Consider the following 24,044-nt stretch of genomic DNA (forward strand, 5'->3'; position numbering starts at 1 on the left):
TTCAGTAACCTGAAGCGGGGGTGGGGGAACACAGAAGCGATACAAGTCCTTACAGAGCCAGGTCCCAGGGGTAAGTCTCAGGCACCGAGGCAAGCAGACAGGAGGAAGAGGAAGTTTTTCTATGAAGGAATACGGCAACCAGAATAGTCACCTTTAAAAATCAGACGAAATTGTAAAAGAAGATCCCAGCCCCAGTAGCAGTAGATAATGAACTACTCTAAAAAGCTAGCTGGTTGAGGGAATAGCCAGAAAAAATAAATACTTAAAGCTAAGTAAAATATTAATAATTCTTTTATTTTATTAACTTTATTCTAGTATTACATACCCTCAGGCCTAAGTAAATACCCTTTATTGTTCAGTCTCATCTACTGAAAATGCTGATTGTCGAGAAACATAAAACACAGGGTTTCCAATCCTTCTGGGGTGGAATCAGAGGATTAGTATGCTTTAACAACAAACAACAGCCAAATTAAAAAATAAAACCAAACCAAAATATTCCGGGGATATCACAAACCTCCCCAGAGAGGAGGAAAGCTCCTTCAGGAGCAGCTGGGCATGGGAGCCCCTCTGATGTTCAGAAGGGGGTGGGAAGGACCCTGGGCACAAAGGGTGTGCAGCACAGATCCATGAGCAGTTCTGGAAGCCTCTCTGCCTCGAGATGAAAGCCACACACCAAACCCCCATACACAAGGAGCTCAGGACACCTACCTGAAGGAGCCTGAGGCAGGAGGAGGACCACTGGAAGCATCAGGAAGACCCCAGCAATCCCACCTCTTGGGCTCAGCAGGAAAACCCTTATTTCCTAGCTGCTTCCCATCATTCTCCAGCACCTCTGTCTAAACAAGTCAGCTGAAACCCATAGCCCAGGGGCACGGTGGTTCAAAGGGAGAGGGATAAACCAGCTGTGTTTTGGCCAGACCTGACTGAAACCCCAGTCCTACAGTCAGCAGTGCACTGGCAGTTAAAGCTCATCAGCTGGTGAAAATCAGCTCCACATGCCCACCGTAGGTGCAACTGTGTGAATTTGCATCCTGCATGTTGAATGCATCCTGGCTTCCTTTTCAGTGTCAAAAATAAAGCTTGTTATTTGCTGAGGTTTGGGATAGGGGGTGGGGATGTGACAGTAAGATACTGAAATGTTTAAATAAATGGAGGCAGCAGTGTTTTGGAGTACTGCATGTTCCTCTCGAGGCTTTGCCCAAAAAAAAAAAAGAAAAAAAAGGGATTAAAAAAAAGTGTGGCCTTGTGACTTTTTTATAAAACCCTGCTGCATCAAAAAGTTTGAAATATAAACAGCTGCTTTTACTGACTACATCAGTGCAGCTGGGCTGCCTAATCCTTGGGTAGCAGTGCTTATAAATACTGCTCAGACAGGCAGGTTAGATCAGATTTTCCCATGAGCTCACCCAGGATGGTTGGCTTTCATGGACAGGCACGCTGTTATCTCTTTTAGCAGCCAGCGTTTTAACAGCCGGCTTTTGAAAGGCAGCCACAGTTTTCAAAGAGTCAGTCCTGGGGAGGAGGAGAAGGAGGTGGCAGAGAAGAATATCTTTCATCACAAACCTGACATGGGAGAAGCTGCGCCTAGATTGATGCCGGGGGAGAATGTATCACTCACTGTCAGACAGAGCCAGGCCATTTCCAACAGGCAGCGACCAAGCTGCTGCACAGCCCTTTGCTCTTCCCCATGGGTACAGGCCTGTTGAGACCCAAGTGCCCCTGGAACACTGGAACCTGGTTTTGCCAGGGGGGTAAATTGTGGCAGCAAAGGATATGGAGCTAACCTCCGTCTGCATCCCTGAGAGCATCCCAGCACCCTGGTACTCAAGGGATGGGATCTTCCCACTGCAACCCCTCCCCCTAGAAACACCACTGGGGGCGGACAGAGAGATGGGATGTGGGTATTTCAATGAGGATTGTTCACCTTATCATACAAGCTGGGCTTTTTAACATCAAAGGGCAGCAATGCTCCCAGTTGGACCTCCTGGCACTGTGGTTCCTGCCCCTCAGGGGTATTTATCCCAGTGGCATGGTCACCTCCGTGAAGGGTGACACACCCTTAGCTAGAGGAAAGCATCTTGCAAAGAAAGGATTTACTGAAATAAAAACAATAGAATGAAGTAGAAACAATAAAATGAAGATGCATTATCAGTAGAGCTTAAACTGTAGGAGGATGACTAATCAGAGCCCAGCTTTGGATGGCCTGTGCGGCCTGTGCTGGCAAGAAAGCATTAACCCAAACCTCCTCAGCCAAGACACGCAGAAAATCACCTTCAGTTCCGCTGCCTTCTTTGAGCTGATCACTACAGAGGTGCTCCAGAGCAGCAAACACAGGGCTGCAGCCCCAGGGAATCCATCAGGAGGAAAGGGGGCAGTCCCACAAGCAGAGCAGATTGAGGAGAGTTTTGAGGAGCGCAGGCAAGGCCAGCGATGCCTGAGCCGCCTCAGCGCTCGCCCTGCGCAGGCCTCGGTCAGGCTCAGGCGCTGCAGGAGCTGCCACAGCTGCGGGGCATGGGCTGCCCTTCCTGTCAAAAGCCATTCCTGGAAATCTTGCTCTGGGCATTTGGCTGATGTGTCAGGAGAGCCCCGAGGAGACCAGGGAGGTGACATTATTGCTGCCCCAGAAGAAAAGTGCAGATAATGAAAGCTGTGGCTGTGTCAACAGCGCTGCTGAGGAAAGGCTTTTTCCTCTCTATGTTTCTATTTCTTCAAAAAGAGAAGCAAATCTCCAAGCGTTAGCAAAAGTGTTTTTATGGGAGTCCGCTGAAAAATGCAGCCAACATGAAGCCACTTGAGCTTGTTGGCTCCACTAGAGTTAAACCAATGCATCCCTCAGTGAAGGATCCTGTGGCAAAAGGGCCTTCAGCCACATTTCCTTGTCTGTCCTTATACTGATCCCAGTGGTGCCATCCCAGCTGAAAAAAGATGTTGAAAAAAAAGCCACTACATCTGCATGTACACTCAGGAGGGGCATAATAGCTCCCTGATGAGGGTCTGAGCTCCAGCCACAGACCCAGCCCAGCAGACTTGCACCCAGCAACCCCACAGGGCACAGAAACTCCTTATTTCCTGAACACAGTCAATACTGAGAGAAAAAAGCCAAAGCTCAGGTATTCATAGCCCACTTCCAAGTTCAAGTAGTGAACAGTGGGACAGGGTTAGTTTTGGCCCATTTGGAGCACAAAGTGTAGAGGCAAAAACTTAATTTGCCAAAAAAGGGGTGATCTACCTAAATTATTTCTGCCACAGGGCATGAGTTGTCTTTAATTTCCAATTGTCAAGGGCTGCAATAAGGGAGGGGAGAGAAGGATGGTCATTAGGAGGCCAGAGTTATTAGCCTGTGTCCTCAGGAATACAGACTTCATCCCTCTCTGCCTCTCTCTTTCAGCCAATTTCAGCTGAATTCAAAGGAGTCTCAGAGGTATAAGTCTCAAAAACAATTGAACTTCCACATGACTGATGAGCCATAGCAGTCTGGGAGAAAAAGAGGTCCCAGGGAAAAGCACATGGCCAAGACTGGGCAGTGGGTCAGCAATGCCATTTGTCTGGATGGCCCCCACCTGGACACTTGAGGAACACGGCCAGGCAATCAGGGGAAGGGAGCACAGGCACAGTCTTCTCAGGGTCCACCAGGTCTTCTGCTCATGGGACATAACTTCAAACAATACAGGATATTGCTGGGAAGAAAAAACTATTTCAGAGCCATTTTCTGTGACTGCTTTCTTTGACAGTGCATTTCCATGCTTTAGATAGAGACTCAGCATCAAATTCCTTGGCTGCAGTTTGAAGGAACATTATCTAGGTTGGAAACAATCTCCCTGTTTTCAGAGGTGATGGGGATTTGTCCTGTATGCTGCACGAACACACCATTTCCAGCACAGGGTTACACATTCCTGCAGCAAGATCCAGTCAGGTCTGTAGGCTTCATGCAGCAATATCTGGCAGCTGATCACACTGATCCTTTGAGCCTTAAAATTAATTAATGAAAAACTGAGAGGAAGCTAATCACTTTCAGTTATAATGTTTTCATATGATATCAGGATGAATATGTATCAGTTCGACAAGATTACAAGCAAAAAGTGGAGAAGAGATGAAAAATTCCTTCATTTTTGCTTGTGTATCACAAAGCAGAAAAAAACCAAACAAAACAAACAGATGCAATTTCTTCTTTCACAGCCCATTATACAGAGTCCTGGAAAGAAAATACCCAGCCCTACAAGGATCTCCATTAAAAGACAGATTCAGTTCCCGTCACTTCTGACATGGAAGTGCATGCAGAAATAATGAAGGTTTGCTCTGCTCACAGTTCTCTGTGCATAGCTGCTAGTAATTGTTCTTACTGAGCAGTGAGGCATTCTTCTTTGTGGAAAAAAATCAATAAATATTTAATTCATAAATGCAAGAGAGGTGATGAGCAAAATATACAACTAATAAAGATAAATGGCATTCGTACCCATGAAGAAGTCTCATAAAGAGTCAGTGGAAAAAGTGTCCCTGCTGAGCAATGAGAACAAAATTAATGGGAGATTATATACTGCAAACACAGCATTGAATTTAAAAAAAAAACAAAAACAAACAAAAAGAACAAAAACCAAAACTCTCCCCAAAACACAAGAGAAAATATTAATGCATCATTAATGCCGAGTGTTTAAATCTACAGAAATCAGCACAACATAAAGGAAGATTCCTGAGGCAACATTAATTGGGACTTATTGTGAGCTCTGTTATTGATAATTACATACATTCAACTGCATAAACAAATTGCCAAATCTGTATACAACTGGAATGCAAATAAGGGATGTGCAGTCATGTGGTTTCTCCTACACTGTGAGACCCAGCAGGCAACATGTGCAGCAGGAACAGTTTATGGGTCACTTACAGATGCACACACATGTATATATGTTCCATGGACCAGCACAAGGCAAAAAGTCCACCCACAGTACCTTCAACATAAGTTATTTGTGTTTGTTTATGTATTTGCAGGCAAGTTAAAGATGGGGCTAACAATGCATTCTTTTAGTGCTTGCATAATTTAATTTGTTTCATCTGTTGTATCTGAAAATGCTGAGACACGACAAGAATGTAACACTCCCTAAGTGGTAAAGTACTTCTATTTAGTCATTTCTATGGCCAAATGAAAACTTTGTGTTATTTCATGTCCCATACTGCCAGTAAAACCACAGCTGATCTAACATGCTCCAATCCGTATGCCTGTTTTCCAAAGCACAACATCCTGGGGACATATTCTCTAAATTTCTTGCAAAGGCTTTGGAACCACACAAATGCAGCCCAGAGAAAGAGCCTCATCCATCAGCAAGGCCAGGATCTGTCTTGACTCCAGCAATAACATTGTACCTTATCAGCACCAGGCAGTCACAACTTGGCAAATGGCACTCAAATTGATGCTGGAGGGGGGTATTATTTGCATCACTGATATTCCCAGAAACCCCAACAGAGATCAGATTCCTGCTGCAAGTACAAAAGAAATTGTCCTTCATGTCCAGGTAGGCTATTAACCTTTTGGAGAAAGGATTAAGTGTGAGTGGGTCATGCTTTCAAACAATTCCCATTTCAGAGGGGAAGAACTGACCCTTCTACTGAATGATGTGGATTGAAGTGGGAATTTTGGTGTCCTGACAGTTTGTTAAAAATTAAATCAAGCTCAAAAAAGTGATCCCAGACTCTTTATCAAGGTACCCAAAGTTGCACACTGCGACAGAACCCAGAGGTGCCAGTCTTCCCCACTGGCATTTCCCATGAATAGCCAGTCCCTCCCCACCTTTTGTGCCTCCTCTTTAATCAGAAAAAAATAATGGAAGTGCTCATGCAGTGTTGCATCTTCTTTCTACTTTTGCTTTCAGGCTCCCCAGCATCTGAGCATGGGGTGAAACAGACAGGGGAGACATTCTGCTTAGATGATTTAACCAATCTCATGCAAATGTACTCAGCAGTCGTGCTACCCATTGTGTTTTCACCTACATAATGGCCAAGACAGCTGAATATAGCTTTTTCCAAGGATAATAGCATTTTTATGCATTATTCCTTAAAGCTTTTTGTCCTCACACACTGAAAAATAGCTCCAGCTGAGGAATAGCTGAAGTCAATATACTCAGTCTCTGTCCAGGTAATTATGCATCCTCCTCCCATGCTAGGTTAAGCAAATATGATAATGATAGGACATCATTAACATGTCTATTTCCCCTCCTCCTTTTCTTACTTTCAGCATGTGCAATGGAAAAACTGCAGTTAAGCATTTATTATCACATATTTTCCAACACATATTGCCTAGTTATCCTGCATTTGAGAAACAGGAAGGATTTTTCAGGCAAGACAAAACACAAAAGAACTGGTTTAAACCAGAAAACAATACACTTACTCTCCTGAATTTACGTGATCTACCGATTTCTTAATTGTCTGAGCCCAGAAGAAAAGGACAAAAAATCCCCCCCAAAATATATATATTATATGTATGTATATATGTAGTTTCCTTTAGTAATAGAAGCAAAGCCACTCAATAATGGTAATCGAAGAGTTGTCAGCTCCACTTCTACATCCCTCACCAATTCTCAGGTTAATTTGCCAGTGATAAAATCCACCTTGATATTCCTTCTTCCCAAGGAACCAGGATTGGTAGTGAAAACCAGTGTTAGTGGTTTTTCCCCTCTTCAATTCTGACCAGGTGTTGCTCCTGCCCACACTCGTGGGTTGACCAATGCACAAAGACTTCTGAGTAAAGATGGGGATTTCAAATCTGACACCAAGGGAGCTGGAGGATTTGCTGGAGGGAGTGGGGTGGGTTGCATATGAGAAGACAATCAGCTCACAGCCACCTGAAGCATTACCTGGAAAAGCTGTAGCAATGTGGCACCTGCAATAACATTCCGGAAAGCCACAGCTTCCGTATAGGTCCATCACATTAAACCCAGCTGTAAAAAAGGAATGATAGCAGACTTACAAAAAATGTAAGCACTTGAATTTTGTAATAACCAGCATTTAACTTATGCTCCTGAGAGAGCACTTTGACTGTTGATCTATCTACAACTGACCTTTCAATCCATTGGCTTCCACAGGCTTTAGGAAATTCCTGTGGATTTTGACAGCTGTTGGCTTATACCCAAGGTCCATGCCTTCAGAGGCATGAAATCCATTTTGATGCTTTAAACAGATATGGAGAAAGCTCCAGCCCCCCCACCCTCTGACACAAAAATGTGACTGCTTTCACTGTAGATGTGATCATTGTTCAGCATCTTTCAAGTTAGCTCCATTAGGAGGAGAAATTGCTGAGGGATTCAGGTAATTTGATGCAAACCTGTTGATTTTGAAAAGAAAAAAGAAATACAAAAAGCCTTGAAGACAGTCTGAATCAAATCAGAGATAATTTATCATTTTCTAGTCTGCACTCATATTTGTTATGAGAATTTGCAGCCATTCTCTCCAAATTGTATTTCCAACTTTTTTTTCTGTCTCCAGGACTGTCTAGATCCTATTTTTCCCACTTGTTTCCTGGCTATTCAGGCTGGCAACACACTCCAATAACAGTATCTTATTGTTTAGATCTTAATTTGAGCCCTGGAAAAATATTTTCACCTTTTTCTGATTCTTGTTAATTATCCAGAGCCTATGTTTTGGGCATTGAATCCATTCATATTTATTCCAGAAAAGGAGATTATCATCTTCATTCTTGTCTCCTGAATGAAAGACACCATCACACTGACACGCTTTAATTAAGTTTCACCCAACCACCAAGAACTTCAGACATGGTTTAAGAGAGATTATATCATCAGAGATAAAATAAATTTTAAAAAAAATTAATTATGGAGCCAAAAAGCTTCATAAAATGGAAAGAGCATGCAACAGCATCATGTATCACTTTGTGGTGACATAAAAGCCCACAAGGATTGAGTGAATGCCTGGTGAATGCACAGTAGCCACTGCTCCCAGGTATCTGCTGGAGATGGGAGGGGTAACTCGAGGAGCAAGTCACTCTGACTGCAGATATAAGCCCAAATATTCTCATTTAGAAGAGATAAAAGGAGAAAGCAGTGGACTTCATTTGTAGTACTCATTTGGTAAATTTCATCCAGATGCTCGGAAACATTTCTGAATTGTTACATGGAGACCAAAACCAGCTCCATCAGAATGACTCTCATCTGGGCCTTCAACTTTTGCTTAACGCTTGTGCTTCAGAGCAGCTTCTTCAACCTCCAGCTGCAGGAACTTCCAAATACACTGTAAGAAAGTGGCTTGTGATGAAGCAAAATTACTAACAGGATTCTTGGTGGGTGCAAAATTAATGCTGGAGAAGAGTCTCAATTACTGGAAAATTAAAATACTGTTTGAAGGTTGGGGGTTTTGTTTTCTGTGAGTTTCTTGGAGTTTTTTTTTTTTTGGCCAAATCTCATTTTCAATTAAACCATTTACTGAAAGCAACATTTGGCCAAAGCAGAGTGTGATTTTCACAGAACAGCAATAAAATATTTAGCATGTTTATGTTCCCAAAAATTAAAAACAAACCAGAACAAAATACACAAAACAAAACATTGTGCTGAAATGGGCAGACTAGATTAGTCTTCTGCTGCAATACCTCTGGTTTTGCCGTTTGTCTGAGAAATGCTAGGCAACAGACAATTCCCACTTCATCAATACGAGCTGGGGATGCTGCATCTGTGCTGAGCTCTGATCTGTTTACAGACCTCCTTACAGCTGCCATCCCGATTTAAAAGCATTCTACGAGAAAGCTTTTCCTGTTTACAAGCTCGCTTAGCCAGACTCTGGTCCTCCTGGTCACTTAAGCACACATTTAACTAAAGTGCAAGAGCAGATTCCCGAACTTAAGAGAGGTCCTGACACTGCGAGCAGGGCCAGGTTGTTTGAAGTTAAGCACATGCTTAAGTGCTCTGCTGGATTTTTGCCCAAGCTGCCAATCTTTTATAGTTAATCATTTATCACCCCGCTTATGTTCTGGTAGTTATGCTTCAGTGTGCAAATATGTAAATTGCTTTCATAAAGCTCCACGCTCGGAGCACAAATAATGCTTCCTCAGGCCTTTGCAGTTCTCCAGTCCTGTGACACCTCAGATAGATCAAGCGACACTTACAACTGGCAAGAAAGTTACTTCTCCCTTAATTAAACAGAATCATTACCGTGTTCGTCTTCTTAATGGTGAGGCACATTCACGGACTTGCAAAGTAAGCAAATAAATAATGCCAGTTAGCTCTAACCTGACAAGTATCACACATTTTGCCTCTAGATGCATGTACACCGATCCATCTTCCTCTTCCACGCCCAGAGTGAGAAAGGGATCAAGCTGTCAAACCCATCGTAAGCATATTTGCATAACTTTGGCACAGATTAAGGTAAATCACTGCCTACAAGGGTATTTGCAATGCATCACAAGGTAATTCTCCCAAACACCAGTGACCATTTAAATTTTTCTTTCCCTCCTGAGGTTAATTGCTGTGAACTACAGGGGAATGTCACCTCCACTTACCTGTGCTCTGTTGCTTTGTATTCAGAAAGCCCATAGCTGCCGTGATTTTTCACAAAGAATTAAAATCGCCAGAAGGAGAGAAAACATAGTTACTGACATTCAGTTCCAATATATTTATTGAAATGATAGGCAGCAATGGTGCGTCACTGAAACAGAGCCTTAAAACACAATTAGTTGCAGTTCTATAAATTGCAGAGCCAGTTATTCTGTGCTCCTGCCTGTGGGCCTTCCATGCACCCACTAATAAAAAGGCTGCTTTTCCCCAGATGTCAGGTACTTTTGCAAGAAATGAGCAGCAGGAAGGGAAAATGATAGAGTCTGTTCCCTTGCTCTGTACAGCAACTTTTGTAAAAATTTATTCTCTGTCAAGCAAACTGCCTGGAAAAAAACCCCTCAGTCAGCTACATTTTCTAAGAGGAAGCTTGAACACTGCTCAGATTGAGTCATATTAAAACAAATTAATGCTGACAGCTGGTCTCACAATCATTACTTGAAAAAACTAAACCTCAAGCTTTAAGTGTAAATTAACAAAAAATCCAACTCTTAAACAAACAAACAAAGAAGCAGCAATCTAAACAAATGGGCCCTCCCGTGATAGACCAGCTGCCACCATGACGCACTGAACAGGACAAAACTCGTCCCCTGAACTGTCCTGGGTTTGGGTCCTGGGACTGCAAAATGCTCCTAAGATTCTCCTGCAGAGTTGGGCTGGCAGATCAGATCCTGGGCCAACAGGACACAGATTGCTGGAGAAGTAAAGGCAGGAGGGACCCTCCAGGGAAATGCTCATGCTTGGGAAAAATAAATCTCAGGCGGGGTTCACTGCATGGCTGTTTTGGGATTAGTGGGGAAGTAAAGCCCCAGGAAATTAGGAGCCTCAGACAAATTTCAGAAGGCTTATGTTCAGTTCAGGTCCTGGATGGAGATTTGGCCATCATCCCAAATACTAGGAGGTTTTCCTGCACTATGTAATTCTTTTAAAATGACATGCATGTTAACTTCTTCTTTTGGTTGTAACCACCAGTTAATTACCAAGTTACATTACAGCAAGTAAGTTTGTAGCATTTTAAAGGACATATAAAGTAGGTTAGAAAAGACACAGAAAGATGCCACTTCTATGGAAAAATGCATGGTGGTGAAACAGATATTTTCCTTTCACAGTAGGTCAGATTTAACAAGCCCTTGATGGAAAATATCCACTCACTTCTGGAGATCTAGTACGATGGAGACACAAATATCTGAGCAGCTAAATATAGTTCTGGATAGCAGTGCTTTGTACAGTAAGTTCTAGTGTCTCTTAACTTAATATGGAAATTGATACAAAAATAAAATCACAGCATTTTCAGAGTCTCTCTCTGCTTGTGTGCCCACCGCAACTCACACCACCAAATTTCAGCCTCTGTTGAAATTATTCTGCAGTTTTTGTCTTGCACTGCCTCACATGCCAAGGAGGCAGAATAATGATGTACATCACTAAAAGGCCACCTCTATTGAGATATAAAGGTTACTCCACAGAAAGTCAATATGAGAACTGCACTGAGCATGCCTTGTCCTTCAGCATTTCCACAAGAGCGATAAGCTAAGTTTAATTAGAGGAGTCCAGGTCTTGGTCAGAGGTTTCCCCAGCTCTAAATGCCAGTGGTTCAATTGTGCAATGTTTGTTACTGGACATGTGCCCTTTGGATCAGCCTGTGGTTGCTGAAGCTTGGAGCCAGGCTTGGGCAGGTACTGCTGGAGCTGCAAACCCCTTGAGAAGGAAGAGGAGGCAGTGGGAACAGTGAAGAGCTGTGGTAGTGACACGTGGCTTTCTCATATTTCTCCTACTTTCTCACTTCGAGGCAAAAACTTTGGACATGGGTGTGATTGCTTTTGCAGTGATTTAAATTTAAATTCCCCAGGCCTGACTCTACATTACCTTGTCCCTCACTCAGCCGCTGGCCCCAGCATTGGGTGTGCAGGACTTGGTGGCTGTACATTGGGTCACAGGACAGTTCAGGTCAGGAAGGGCCTCCTTGCAGCAGAGGTGACACCGCAAGAGGGAGGGTGCAGATGGCAGGAAATTCAGAGCAGAAGTGGGCTCCATCCCTGGCTGTGTCCCACTGCAGTCACAGACAGCTGGGGGAACTTGGTCTGGTGCTTTTTCTCCCCGTTGCAGAGAAAGCACTGGATGATATCCAGCCATTATTAACAGGTTTGTCAGCAGTATTGACCTGAGCAAAAGGTAAACCTTTAAGTCAACTTCACTTTATGTAACATTAGAGGCATTTGCTCTTACAACTGACATGGAAAAAAATGCAAACAAAACAAGGTGTGTTGTCATTGCCTTTACATTATCCACCTTCAAAGTTAGAAAGTTATGCCAAGCATAAGTCAATAAATAAACAAATAATGGAAATATCAACAAGTTTGATTTCAAAGGTCATGGGAAGAGGGAGACTGCCATGCTTTCAAGCCTTCTTCTTCCTCTTTTCAGTCCTCAAATTCTAAAATACTGTGCCCTGCCCTGGGGCGAGGAGGGAGCTCTTTCAGGAAGCAGCTGGATTCAGAGCTTGTATAAGCAGATGAACTGGATTCAACACTACACATCCTTATGAACATAACTAGTCCAAGAGAAACCAGAGAGAACTGAAATAATTTGGTGACTGCCAGCTGCTGTGATGGTCAGTCCCAGCTCACCACAAGCCCTGTCTCATGGATGCATAACCAGGACTGACCTGGGGCTGTACCACACAGCTGGCAGCTCTGCAAGCCAGGTGTCCAAACCTTCCCCCGCCACAGAAGCTCATTAGCAGCTTTCCAAAGACAACACACAGTAGAAGACAGTTTTCCACCTTCAGGCTGGATGAAGCCATGTGATGATAGAGAAGGGGGCATCTGGAGATGCCCCACCACTGTGACACACAGCACACCCCAGAGCAGGTACAAGACAGAAGTTCTTCCTTCCCTACCACAACTATAGCTCCCAAAAATATTCTCTTCAGCTGGCTCCTGCTCACAGTGCCCCACATCTATCAGATGCAGAAGCAGGGCAGCCTCCATAGTCTCATCCTTTTTGCCAAAGACATCTGGGTGAAGTATCCCCAACACTCAAAGCCATGGGAAAAGGGACTGCAGGGTTCACACAAACAATCTGGAAAAGTAATGAGCATTACATCCTTACAAATTAGCTGGGGCAGTAGGAGCTGAAAAAACATTTGCATTGTGGCTTCTCCAAACCAGACACTGCAGTTTAAGGTTCAGGTGGGACCATGAATGTTCATTCATATCATTATTCTCATTCAAAAATGTGAAGACTGCACAGACTTACAACTAACAGGCACGGCATGCATCGAAATCGCCAGAGCTTGTAAAATCTGATTTACTCTGAGAAGGAGAAGGGGAAGTTACTTAGTTTGAGTCATAAGAGGTCTTGATACAATCTAGGCTTCATCATTTCTGAAAAAACAGTTCACTCCCTGGGCAGATATCAAAAGGCTGCTGTGTACAGCTTTGATAACAAAAAAGCAGAGAACAATTCCTAGTGCTGAAGATTACAAGGCCTTTGTATCAGCTGCTCTTCAGTATAGTTTCTCTTGCATTACACTGCCTGATGGGCACTCTAGGTTTATGGTTAGCTCTTCAGGGATCCATGGATCTGAAATCAGGAAGACAGAATCTCTGCAGAGGTTTTTAGTTAAAAAAAAAAAAAAATTAAAGTTGTGCCACCCTTGGCATGAATAACAATGTCCATCTACCTGTCTTTTCCAGCCTGAGGTTTTCACCCTCTGGAGCCTCATCTGCTCCAGTGTCAGAGAGTGCAGCTCTGCTGCAGTTGAAAGAAGGCAGGCAGAAGAGCTTGGGGTAAATTCTGCCTTCATGTCCTTCATGTGTGCTGGAAGCATCTGCTGGCTCAGAACCCCCTTCTGTCGCCTGAATCCTGTCAGGACCCCATGAAGAGGGATGATGATGCTTGAAGAGCCACAAGTAGAGCAAAAGAAAGCTTAAACTCATCCAAACACAGAATTTTACTCTCTACCTTAGCTGCTAAGGTTGGGGAGGATGTTTTATTGCCGATGCCGTTTGTTTCTGGAGAACATACATCTGCGGGAGGGAAGAATTGACTTTGTCACACACCCCATGGGGTTGTGTAAAGTAGCTGAGTGGGAGAATTTTTGACACCTCTCCATGCTGGAGTCAACCCAGAAGTGTGGGCCAAGACTCCAGCAAGAGCCTCCCCTGGGGAGACACAAGAATAGCACAGCCAATCCTGCCTCTCCATGAGAGCTGCTCTCCAGCACTCCTGTGGCCTCTGATGGAAACTGAATTCACAAATGGCACAGAGATGCAAGGAACTGGAGAGGGAAAGGGAAAGGGCAGCTGAGGTTGCTACCACCATGGCCCAACCAGAACAAATGGCAAACAAGAACAAACCCCTGAAGAGCAGCACTGGGGAAAAACAACATGCATATTGCAAATTGCACATTGCATATTCCCCTGTGCTCATTGTCCCCTTTCTTCTCTTACAAGGAACAACGTAAGAAACAAAACTCACTTTGTAGAAAAAGGTGCTATGGAAACCATAAGAGAAAGAGTAACTGATGCAGGTTGTACTTTGCACGTTCATTTCCATTTGCCTGCATACCACAGTACAGAGATTATTCCCACCACCACAGATGAGCAGCACCAGGTGCAGTGGGCTGAGATGCTGTTTTATTACCAGCCTCTGTGGTAAAAAAAGGCCTTAGGCTTGAGCTCCTCTGCATTCTCCCAGGGACCCTGCAGTGCCAGCAGTATCTACCTCCCAATAGGTAGGACTTCCATTTGGTCTTGTAATAAATAACAAGAAGTTTTGATGAGCTTGCAGAAGGTGGGACTTATGGAGTGGCAGCCATGTGAGTCCCACATTCCCAATTTTTCAGTCAATTTCTTCACTCACATCAATGCCAGCTGTTCAGCTGCTCCCATGAGTGAATTTGTTCTACAAACAGAAGTTCTGCAAAGCAGTCACTCGAGCAATGGAGTCTGGGATGGTCAAGGGCTTCGAGCTTGGTGTACGGAAAGGAAGCACTGTGGCCAGAGGTCTCAAGACATCAACTAGGGCACAGAAAGCTGAGGATGCAGAGAGTACCCACAACGACAGAGTATATGCTGCAGACACTTGTGGAGTGAGGCTAAGGGGAGGACAGCTCTCCACAACAGACACTCATTGGATCCTGGAACAAGTGTGGCACATTCCTATGCCTATACACGGACTGTGCCCTAGTGGCAACTTTCCAGCTGCTCATGGCTGCTCCTTGCCCTGGCTGTAGGGTACAACCACAAACACCAGGCACGTGTCCACCTTTAGGTGCGCAGTCTGCAGGTACAGCCTGTAACAAATGCAAAATATCTGCTGTAACTGAGGCCAGCTGTGAGGCAACATGCCCAATAAGACCACTGGACCACCACCTAGTGGAAAAAATTACTCCCTTAACAGTACTCAGATATTCTCACAAGGTACGCTGAAGCTGCACTGATGACTGCAGGCCTGTGATGCCATTTTTTTTCTAGTACCTAAGAAGCAGATGGAGATTTGTAACTGGTTTTTCCCAGCCAAACTTCCTGCAGAGGGATGACTAGTTTTCAGAGTGTTTAAGAGACATGTGACCATGGCCAAATGCCAGATGGCTGGAAAGAGCACTGGAGAAGCCCCCATGATGCATGTCTAGCCTTGGCTGCCAGCATCACGCACCATATGTATCAGCTCCCAGATAGAAAGGCCTGGCTGCCACTTGGGAGTGTGACATGGGAATATTACACAGCACAATTTTAGTGATGTCATCATAGAATGGGCTGGAATGAACAACATTTTTTCTTTTCCTTGCTTCTCACTTGTAATCAGTACACAAGGAATCTGCATTAGATTCATTGTGCAGCCATCACTGATGCTTACAGTAATGGAGCAGAACACAAGTGGAAAGAACAACAAGAAAACAAAAAAAAAAGCCTCCACAATGGCATCACTTTCTGAAAAGCAGCAATTCCAGCTACAATCCCATGACCTCTTTATGCTGATCTAACTGGGCTGCTAGGCAAACAACTAGCCCTAACCTGCCTGCCCACCCTATCATGAGCTGGCCCAGGGAATCTGACTGCTATTTAACCAGGTTTCTTTTCATTTGGATCATGAATGTCATCCTGCTCAGCCTGCCCAAGCTCAGGAGGCAGCAGGAGAGCCCAGTCAGCAGCAGCAATTCACAGCAGGATGAGCTGAAAGACCTTGTCTTACAGCAACAGCCTCAGAGCACACCAGCCTTAACCTGCCTCAAGATATCCTCACAGGAACATTGACATGGCTGGCAAAAAGCACAGCCCATTTCAGAGATATTCCAATGCGTGTGCCACATCAGGTACACACATACCAGCCATCTGCCCAGACTGACTCCATCCATGCCTTAGTCTGGGAGGTGCAAGACATGAAACTAAGCTAGAATTTTGCAGACTCCTAATGACAGTATGTATAGACAAACAGCTGGCAGCCAAGTTATAACAACAACAACCACCAAACAAAAAAATCTCCCCAAAAACCACAACCCAAATAACAGCTGCCTATGTATTTTAAAAAGAATTTTGTTGCTGTTGTCATGTTCAAGAAATGTGTACACCTGAAGAATAATCAGAGGCTTTTTTATTCCCATATTCCCATTGGTATCTCAATGGTAACCCTCAAATGCAAATTTCAGTCTGTGACAGCATTTAATCTGTATCAGCACAGCACTCGATCGCTGGATGGGATTTTGGCACTCCAGTCCATTAATCCTTATTTACATTCCAGAGCAGGAGGTTGGTTCAGAGGAAGTCTGAGAATGCTCCATCACATGGAATGGTGCTTATTCCTTCTGGGAAGTTCAAGTCTCCGTGTGGTTAACAGCTGGGCCAGTCCATTCATCACCATCATAAATATGGTCAGTGACATCACCAGCACATAGTGGCTGATGCTGCAAGGAAGAGACAGATAAAAAAAGTGAGAGAAAAATACAAATTTGCAGAGTAAATGCATGAGTTATTTATATACCTCTGACATGAGTAACCCTCTGACTATTTTTTTTTTTCATTTTAAGTAGGCCTAATTGTTCACCTAGGATGTAATTTCATATACACCACTCTTAGAAGGCAAGTATTATAGCAGTCCTGTCATGTAAAAACCCAAGTCTCTGACAAAATAAAATGGTGGGGACAACAGAAAACACAACTGAACATACATCAAGTGAGTAAGAGTACCAGGTGTACTTTTCATTCAAATGGATAATTCAGTGTATGTGAGTGAAACAATTGCAAAACTTTCATTTGCTGTCAACTATAACACAGAATCTAGAGAGAACTTGCCATCAGGCAGACATTCCTTGGTAATAAGACAACTCAGATATTTATGTTAGATGAAATGAAATTTTCTATAGAAAACACTGTCCTAGTGACAAATAGCTTTAAGAAAAAACAAAAACAAAACCCAAAACCCCACTACTTTTTTACAGAACATTGCTAAAATCTGTAGAATTCTGTGCTGTGGTAGCACATGCAAAGAGATGAAAGAGATGAGTTCAAGAGTGGCTAATAAACACAATATGAAAATGCAGCTTCTGGGTTAGGATGTCCTGAAGCCACTAAAGCCACTAATGATTAAAAGTCTAACAAGCAGTGAGCTTCTTCTCCACTTGCTCAAATTCTGTTACACCTGAGGGTTCACTGGTGTTAGAGATGGGCTATTTAGGGTCAGACTAAGATTCAGTCTAGGACATTCAGCATTCAGTGTTCAATGGGTTCAAGGTCCATTTGGAATTAAATCTGGCTAAGGATGCCAAGAATAACAAGAAGGGCTTCTTCAAAGACACCAATAACACAAGGAAAACTCTGGCAAATGTGGGTCTGCTACTGACTGGAGCAGTGACCTTTGCAACAGAGGCTGCAGAAAAGGCTAAGATACTGAATACATTCAGTCTTCACTGCCAAGGCTATCTCTCAAGAACTCCTGATCCAGGAGATCAGGGAGAAATCTGGAGGAAGGCAAACTTTCCCTTCATGTGGGAGAATTGGATTACAGACCATTCAGTCAAACCTGACATCCACATGTGCAGGTGCCTCCTCAGCAAGTTCACTGATGGCACAAAGCTGGGAGGAGTGGCTGATACCCCAGAGGGCTGTGCAGCCCCTCAGAGGGACCTCAACAGGTTGGAGAGATGGACAGCAAAGAACTGTCTGAGATTCAACAAAGGCTGTCAACAGGCAACATTTGCTGTCAACTATAACACAGAATCTAGAGAGAACTTGTCTTCAGGTAGGCATTCCTTGGTAGTAAGACAACTCAGATGTTTATGTCAGATGCATGCATGCACGGTCCTGCACCTGGGGAAGAATAACCCTAAGTACCAAGACAGGCTGGGGGACTGACTGCTGGAAAGCAGTTCTGTGGAGACAGACCTGGGTGTCCTGGTGGACAATGAGCTGTCCATGAGCCAGCAGTGTGTCCTTGTGGCCAGGAAGGCCAAAGGTCTCCTGGGGTACATTAGAAGAGCATTGTTGCCAGCAGGTTGAGGGAGGTGATCCAGCCCCTCTGCTCAGCCCTGATGAGGCACATCTGGAGAGCTGTGTCCAGTTCTGGGCTCCTCAGTACAAGAGAGACAGGGAGCTCCTGGAGCAGGTCCAGGGGAAGGCTAAGAAGATGATCAAGGGACTAAGACTGGAACATCTCTCTTACAAGGGAAGGCTGAGAAAGCTGAGCCTGTTCAGTCTCAAGCAGAAACAAGTGAGAAGGGATCTCTTCAATGTCTATAAGTATTTGAAGGGAGGGTGTCAGGAGGATGGATGCAAGCCCTTCTTGGTGGTGCCAAGGAACAGAACCAGAGGCAATGAGCACAAACTGGAACACAGGCAGTTCCACCTCAATATGAGGAAGAACTTCTTTACTGTGCAAGTGACTGAGCACCAGAACAGGCTGCCCAGAGAGGCTGTGGCATCTCCTTCCCTGGAGAACAGCCATCTGGGCACAATCCTGAGTAACATGCTCTGGGGAACCCTGCCTGACCAGGGAGGTTGGACTGGGTGACCTCCAGTGGTCCCTTCCCACCTCAACCATTGTGTGATTCTGTAAGATCTGAATTGCGTACTGTTAGTGTAAACCACTAGTCATTCAGAAACCAGAAATCTTCCAAAACCAGTGACATTTCTAACCAGGTTAGAGCTGCAGAGGAAACACTGCTGCACCCATGTCCATTATGCATCCAGTGTGGCTTTGGTTTTTCTTAGGATTACTGAAGAAATTAGCACTCTGACACAAGAGGTACCCATACCTCCTGGTGCACCCATACCTATTATTCCAAAGTAGATGGCTCTTTAGGACAAAGAGAGTAACTTCAGACTCGATGAAGTCTGAGTTTAGTCACAAAAAAGGATTGCAAGGAACGCTCGCTGGCTTAATGACCTGGAATTTCTGCCAGAGGACTCATTCCGTTTGAGAGTTTAGCCACAGAAGAGCAGTAAAGCTCTTAATGCTGACACTATCAATCCTCACAACCCTGAGACTGTGACAACTCTGGCTCTAGTGTACACAATTTAGACCTGTGAAGTGGAGAAGCAGCATCTCTCCACAAAGCTGGGCTGCTAACCAGTGTGAGAGAATAAAAGTAATCCAAAAAGTTCTTCCACAGCCAGGGTGCCAGCAACCAAAGGACCAAACATGGAGAACATGAAAACAGACTTGATGCATGCTGTAAGACTTTTCTGTTTGACTTAAGTCTGACTAAAACACCTCACAAATGCCTTGCTCAAATGATTAGTTTTAAGAAATCAATTAGAAAAATCCACCATCATAAAAGGGCTCAGACCTCAATGAGTGGCCAAGCAGCATGCCTACAAGAGCCAAGCTCCTGTCCTGTTTCTGTGGGGAAGGTGTAAGAAGGGATACAGGGAGTATGAAGTCAGGCACAAAGCCTTCTGTCACCTCGGCAGTGCACTTTGGACTTCATTATTCACAGCACATTTAGAACAACAAAGATCAACTCCCTCAAGAGCTGCCCTTGAAAGATCACCTGGGTGTGTTACAACTTTGGTTTCAGTTCTCCATGGGAAAGGACACATTGACAGATGAAACTCAAACTCTTGTTGCAGTTATCTTCATGGCATAATGTGGCCTTGGGGACAGTACATTCACCACAGGTAGATAAGGTTGCTGACTCCTAAGGGAACAGCTGCTCTGGTTAATAGCTGGACACAGTGTCTCCTGCCTTACTTGTAACACCTCAGCTTTCCTTCTTACCTGGCACCAGAATTCTGGTTTTTCATGTAAGCAAGTAAACACCACTTTCCTTGTAACTTTCAAAAAAGTGTGAATGCGAAATCTGAAAATCACAAGCCAAGTGAAGACCCTGCCTTTATTCCCACAGATACCCCAAGACCATCACAAACCATGCATGGTCCTCAGACAGGCATCTGAGTTCCTGTGCACCCTCCAAAAGGAGCTCTTTCAGATTTGATCAGGATTTGATGGGGCACAGGGAGGGGCTTTCCTCAACGCAAAAAAGTCTCTTGAAACTCTCCTTAGCCACCTGTCAGCTGAGGGACTGGATCCTCCACACTTTTCTAAAGAAGAGAGTGTTGCACACACTTCTCCCTTGCTATACTCCACAGGTCTGCATAGTTATGCTCCTTTAATAAAATATCAGACATTCAAATATATATCCTTTATATAATAAAGAATATATATATTCTTTATTATATAAAGAATATATAATGCCATAGAGCACAATAAAAACAATTTCAATCTGCTTGTCATGTGATTACAAAGAGCCAGCATCTCTGTGTCTCTCAGCAACTGGCACTGCACTGTCTGTGGGCAGCTCGGCCTGGTAAATTACTTCTTAAGCTGGGGTAATGCTGTATGTAAACAAAGAAAACCAGACTCTTACAGGTATAAGCCACAACAGCAGTGTCAAATCTTGATCCCTACACAATTCAGAACCTATACCCTTGACTGGACATGTAGTTACAGTGAAGGAGGTAATTCTCAAAACAAGCTTTCTGCATCAGAAGTCGAACCTGAGCTAATGAGGAGCGAGATTCTAGGCTCCAGGCAAATTAGATCCATGTGGAGGAAGAAGAGCCATTAAACAGGTACAAGAGAAGAGCATAATGGGGCACAGTGGGGCAATGCTTAAAAAGGATGAGATGGCAGAGGTAGCAGATGTGGGGGATCATGGATGATCTATGGTAAGGTGGCACTGTTCAATGGAAAGGTGAGTGACCACGTAGGGATCAATGTCAACAGGCAAAGCTGGTGGTAGGAATATTTTTTATCAGGGAGCAAGACACCTGTTTCAGTGGCAAGGAACCACAAGGAGAACATATGAGGTACTACCACCTCCTGGCTTTGTGACAGTGTATATTGGTGAGAAAAAAGGAAGACAAGAAGAATCTAAGATATTAAAAAAATCAGGGGGATAAGCGGTGGGAATCAATCTTGCTCCAAAACTTGGCTTTCTCCCAAGACAGGCTAATTCCTAAGATGACAGACCTGATTAGAAGCTGGAAAGACAAGAAGATGGAGTAAGTCACCATAGCAATTAAAATAGCTAGGAACAAAATAAGTAAAACAAAAACAACTTCTGCAAAGACTTGGACAAGCACTCTCCAGAAGCATCCAGAGACATTATTTCTTTGTGACATGGTCTTTGAACTGTTTCCAAGCACCCAGATTTAGATCCTGAATTTTAAATTTCTTGCTTTTCCAGCCAGGATGTCACACCCTCTCTCCTCAGTTTCACCAAAAACAAATCACAGAACTCTTGTTGTAACAGTTCAACCAAGAAGCCCCAGCACCCCAACCCCAAAATTGACTCCATTATTCCTAAAACCTAAAAAACCCCAGTTTTGTGCTTTATTTATGTCCCCTGACCTTTGAAACTGCAGAGGAGCAGTTAAGATCATATCTTTATCTTCCAGCAGCTATAAAGAGAAGGAATAGTACAGTATGTGTCTGCATAGAGCTATATAATAGCCATATAAAGAACCTTTAAGGTTTATCTTTACTATCAGGTTATACAACTATTTACAAAGTGCATGTACTGTAAAGATATAGTAGGCTTTAAAGGCTATTTCTCTCTCTTTCTGGAAATCTACAGACAGAGATAGATAAACACCTTTTAAGCTGCAGAGAAATTATTGTAGTGACAAAGAAGCTGAAAAGCTAGCTATTCCATTTGGTTCTTATTCAAAAATAAAAGGACCTGTCAGAACAAACCACTCATGATCATGTACTACACACTAATACATCAAAAACACTAGGAAAATTACATTATTATTTTAAAGAAATTTAGTGGTGTGTTCTTCTGGGTCATATGATATAATTCAGGTTACCTCAAGGTATATAGGTAGAGGGCAAAGTGAAGCACACCTTAGAAGTTTATTTAAGCTGCTGCTTTGAGTCCTGCATTCCCTGCAAGACTGTTATCCCACTATTATACCAAAACAATGAAAAGCACTCTCTGAAAGACAAGCTTACATTGATTTTGGCATCACCATTAAGAAAAGGGGCTTTAAAACTTTCTAAGAAGCCATAAATATTTATGGTAATTGATAATTTACTGAGAGGAGGGAATCAGTGGTGCGTTGATCATTTGCTGAATGTGGTAATACCAGACTATATGTTGATCTGTTGTTGCTCAGCATTTCATTAATGAACTGGAAGAATGGAAGAGGTAGAAATCTGCTTCCATTCAAAGACAACACTTATGTGACCTGGTGAATTCCACTGGGAGAATAAAGACATCATATTGTTAAGGCAAATGTGAGGCATGGTAAAATGTCATGTCATATGGTTAAGGCATAGCAGAATAGGATGCAAAAAGCCAGGAGTTAGGGGTGAAATTTTTAAAAATAGAAAATGTCAGTTCAGTAAACAAACCTTACTTCCAAACAATAACATCCACTAGGAAAGAAAACATCAAGGTGAAAAAGCAGTGAAGGTCTTTTTATTGCAAGGGATTTAAAGCCAGCTCATCTATATGAAACTCGGCTGTTGGAAAAACCAAATATTGCCTAATGAGTCTCCTACTCAACTTGCATATTCCTAGTAAGAGAGAGAACACGAGAACTTTTGAACATGATAGTTAGAAAACCCATGGAAAACCCATCACCACTAAACAGGATGAGTAAGGAAACACACATCAAAGCTTTACAAATGTGGCACATACACCACTGAGCTCTGAGAGACTTTAGAGGAATAAATCTCCACCAGGCAATTAAGCTGCAGGTTTTCTACCTCTGATTTCACTGATGTGCTAACCAGTAATATAACACAAATCCAGGTATTTTTACTGACACACACATACACACTTCCTATCAGTGTGACAAGATAAAAAGAAAAATATGAGAGCAGCTGTCCCTAATGACTTGTCCTATTCTCAGGAAAGCTTTGGCAACATGGAAAATGTTGCCTGTTGTAAGAAAGGATATTTTCGGACCTTGCTGTCAAAGCAGCAACAGACAACACTGCAATGAGAATGCCACAGAGCTGTCACTGCACTTGCAACAGGAGGACAGGAAAGAGCTATGTTAGTATCTCACTCCCACTGGTTTTGGGAATTACCCAAAACCCCTTGAAGCTCATCTTCTCTTTCAGGAACAAAAAAACAGAAAAAAAATCTGCTGTTGCCTGCTAATTTTGCCAAGCCTGAGGAGCACACATTAGAAATCTGCTCAGAGGAGAAAGTCCTGGTGCCAAAATAGTGCTCATGTTAGATAAAGGAAGGACCACTTAGCTCCACACCTATGGCTTCACTTCCTTTCTTAAGCAAGCTCATTATTTTTCTGATGTGCATATAGACACCTACATATAAGACATATATAAAGAGACTACAATAAAATAACATAGGTGATAGAGTCAAGCACTCAAAAGTGAAGTAATGACAGAGGTTGCCTGAACATCATGAATTTCCATGTTAAAAATTAATCACAAATTACTCTTATCAGAGGCCTTTTTCAGTGCTTTCTTCAGTGATCAAAACACACACACACAGAGGCAGAATTAGTGGTGCATAATGAGCTCTCCTAAACTCTTCAGAATCAGGCAACCTTCCAGCTGAAATAGATCCAGCAATGCATTACTGTTGTAAAGCTCTAGCTATGAAGACCATGTATCAGAGAGGAAGCTTCTGGGTACTTGTAACAATTTACACTTTTGCTGCTAACTCCCTAATTAAAAAACTTCTTGCCCAATAGAACAGAAATTTTCTGAGGGCTTTAACACCCTTACTAATCTGCAGAGGAATTCAAACCAAAGGGTGAAGCCCTCTGACTTACCATAAACTGACCATAGCAAGGAAGTGGGATGCTGAAGTGACATTTCACTGTTTGATCTAGATGTACCTCTGCCCACTAGGAACCTCAGAAGGGAACAGTGAGCAGGAATGGGAACCTCCAAAGAACATGTGTGCACACACTGCTGGGAACAAAGGGGCTCACAAAAGCAAAGCACAGAGCACACGTAGACTAAACAGAATATTAACAATGGGTCACTATTCAGCTTCTGTTTAAATAACAGTGTCAA

The 24,044-nt window shown here is 43.3% G+C and overlaps 1 protein-coding gene across 2 annotated transcripts in view; it reads right to left on the reverse strand.

Annotated features, from left to right (window-relative positions):
* Positions 1-16,137: 16,137 nt before the first annotated feature.
* Positions 16,138-24,044, reverse strand: part of PIGN (phosphatidylinositol glycan anchor biosynthesis class N) — a 101,692-nt gene continuing 93,785 nt past the window's right edge. For both annotated transcript variants that reach the window (XM_054285155.1, XM_054285156.1), the window contains exon 29: positions 16,138-16,446. In XM_054285155.1, the coding sequence (XP_054141130.1) occupies positions 16,323-16,446 (124 nt within the window). In that variant the 3' untranslated portion in view covers positions 16,138-16,322. The remainder of the gene's footprint in view (positions 16,447-24,044) is intronic.

This window comes from Melozone crissalis, unplaced genomic scaffold (assembly GCF_028551555.1).
Source record: "Melozone crissalis strain CALT ecotype California unplaced genomic scaffold, PUWL_Pcris_2 ptg000042l_1, whole genome shotgun sequence".
NCBI classification, from domain to species: domain Eukaryota; kingdom Metazoa; phylum Chordata; class Aves; order Passeriformes; family Passerellidae; genus Melozone; species Melozone crissalis.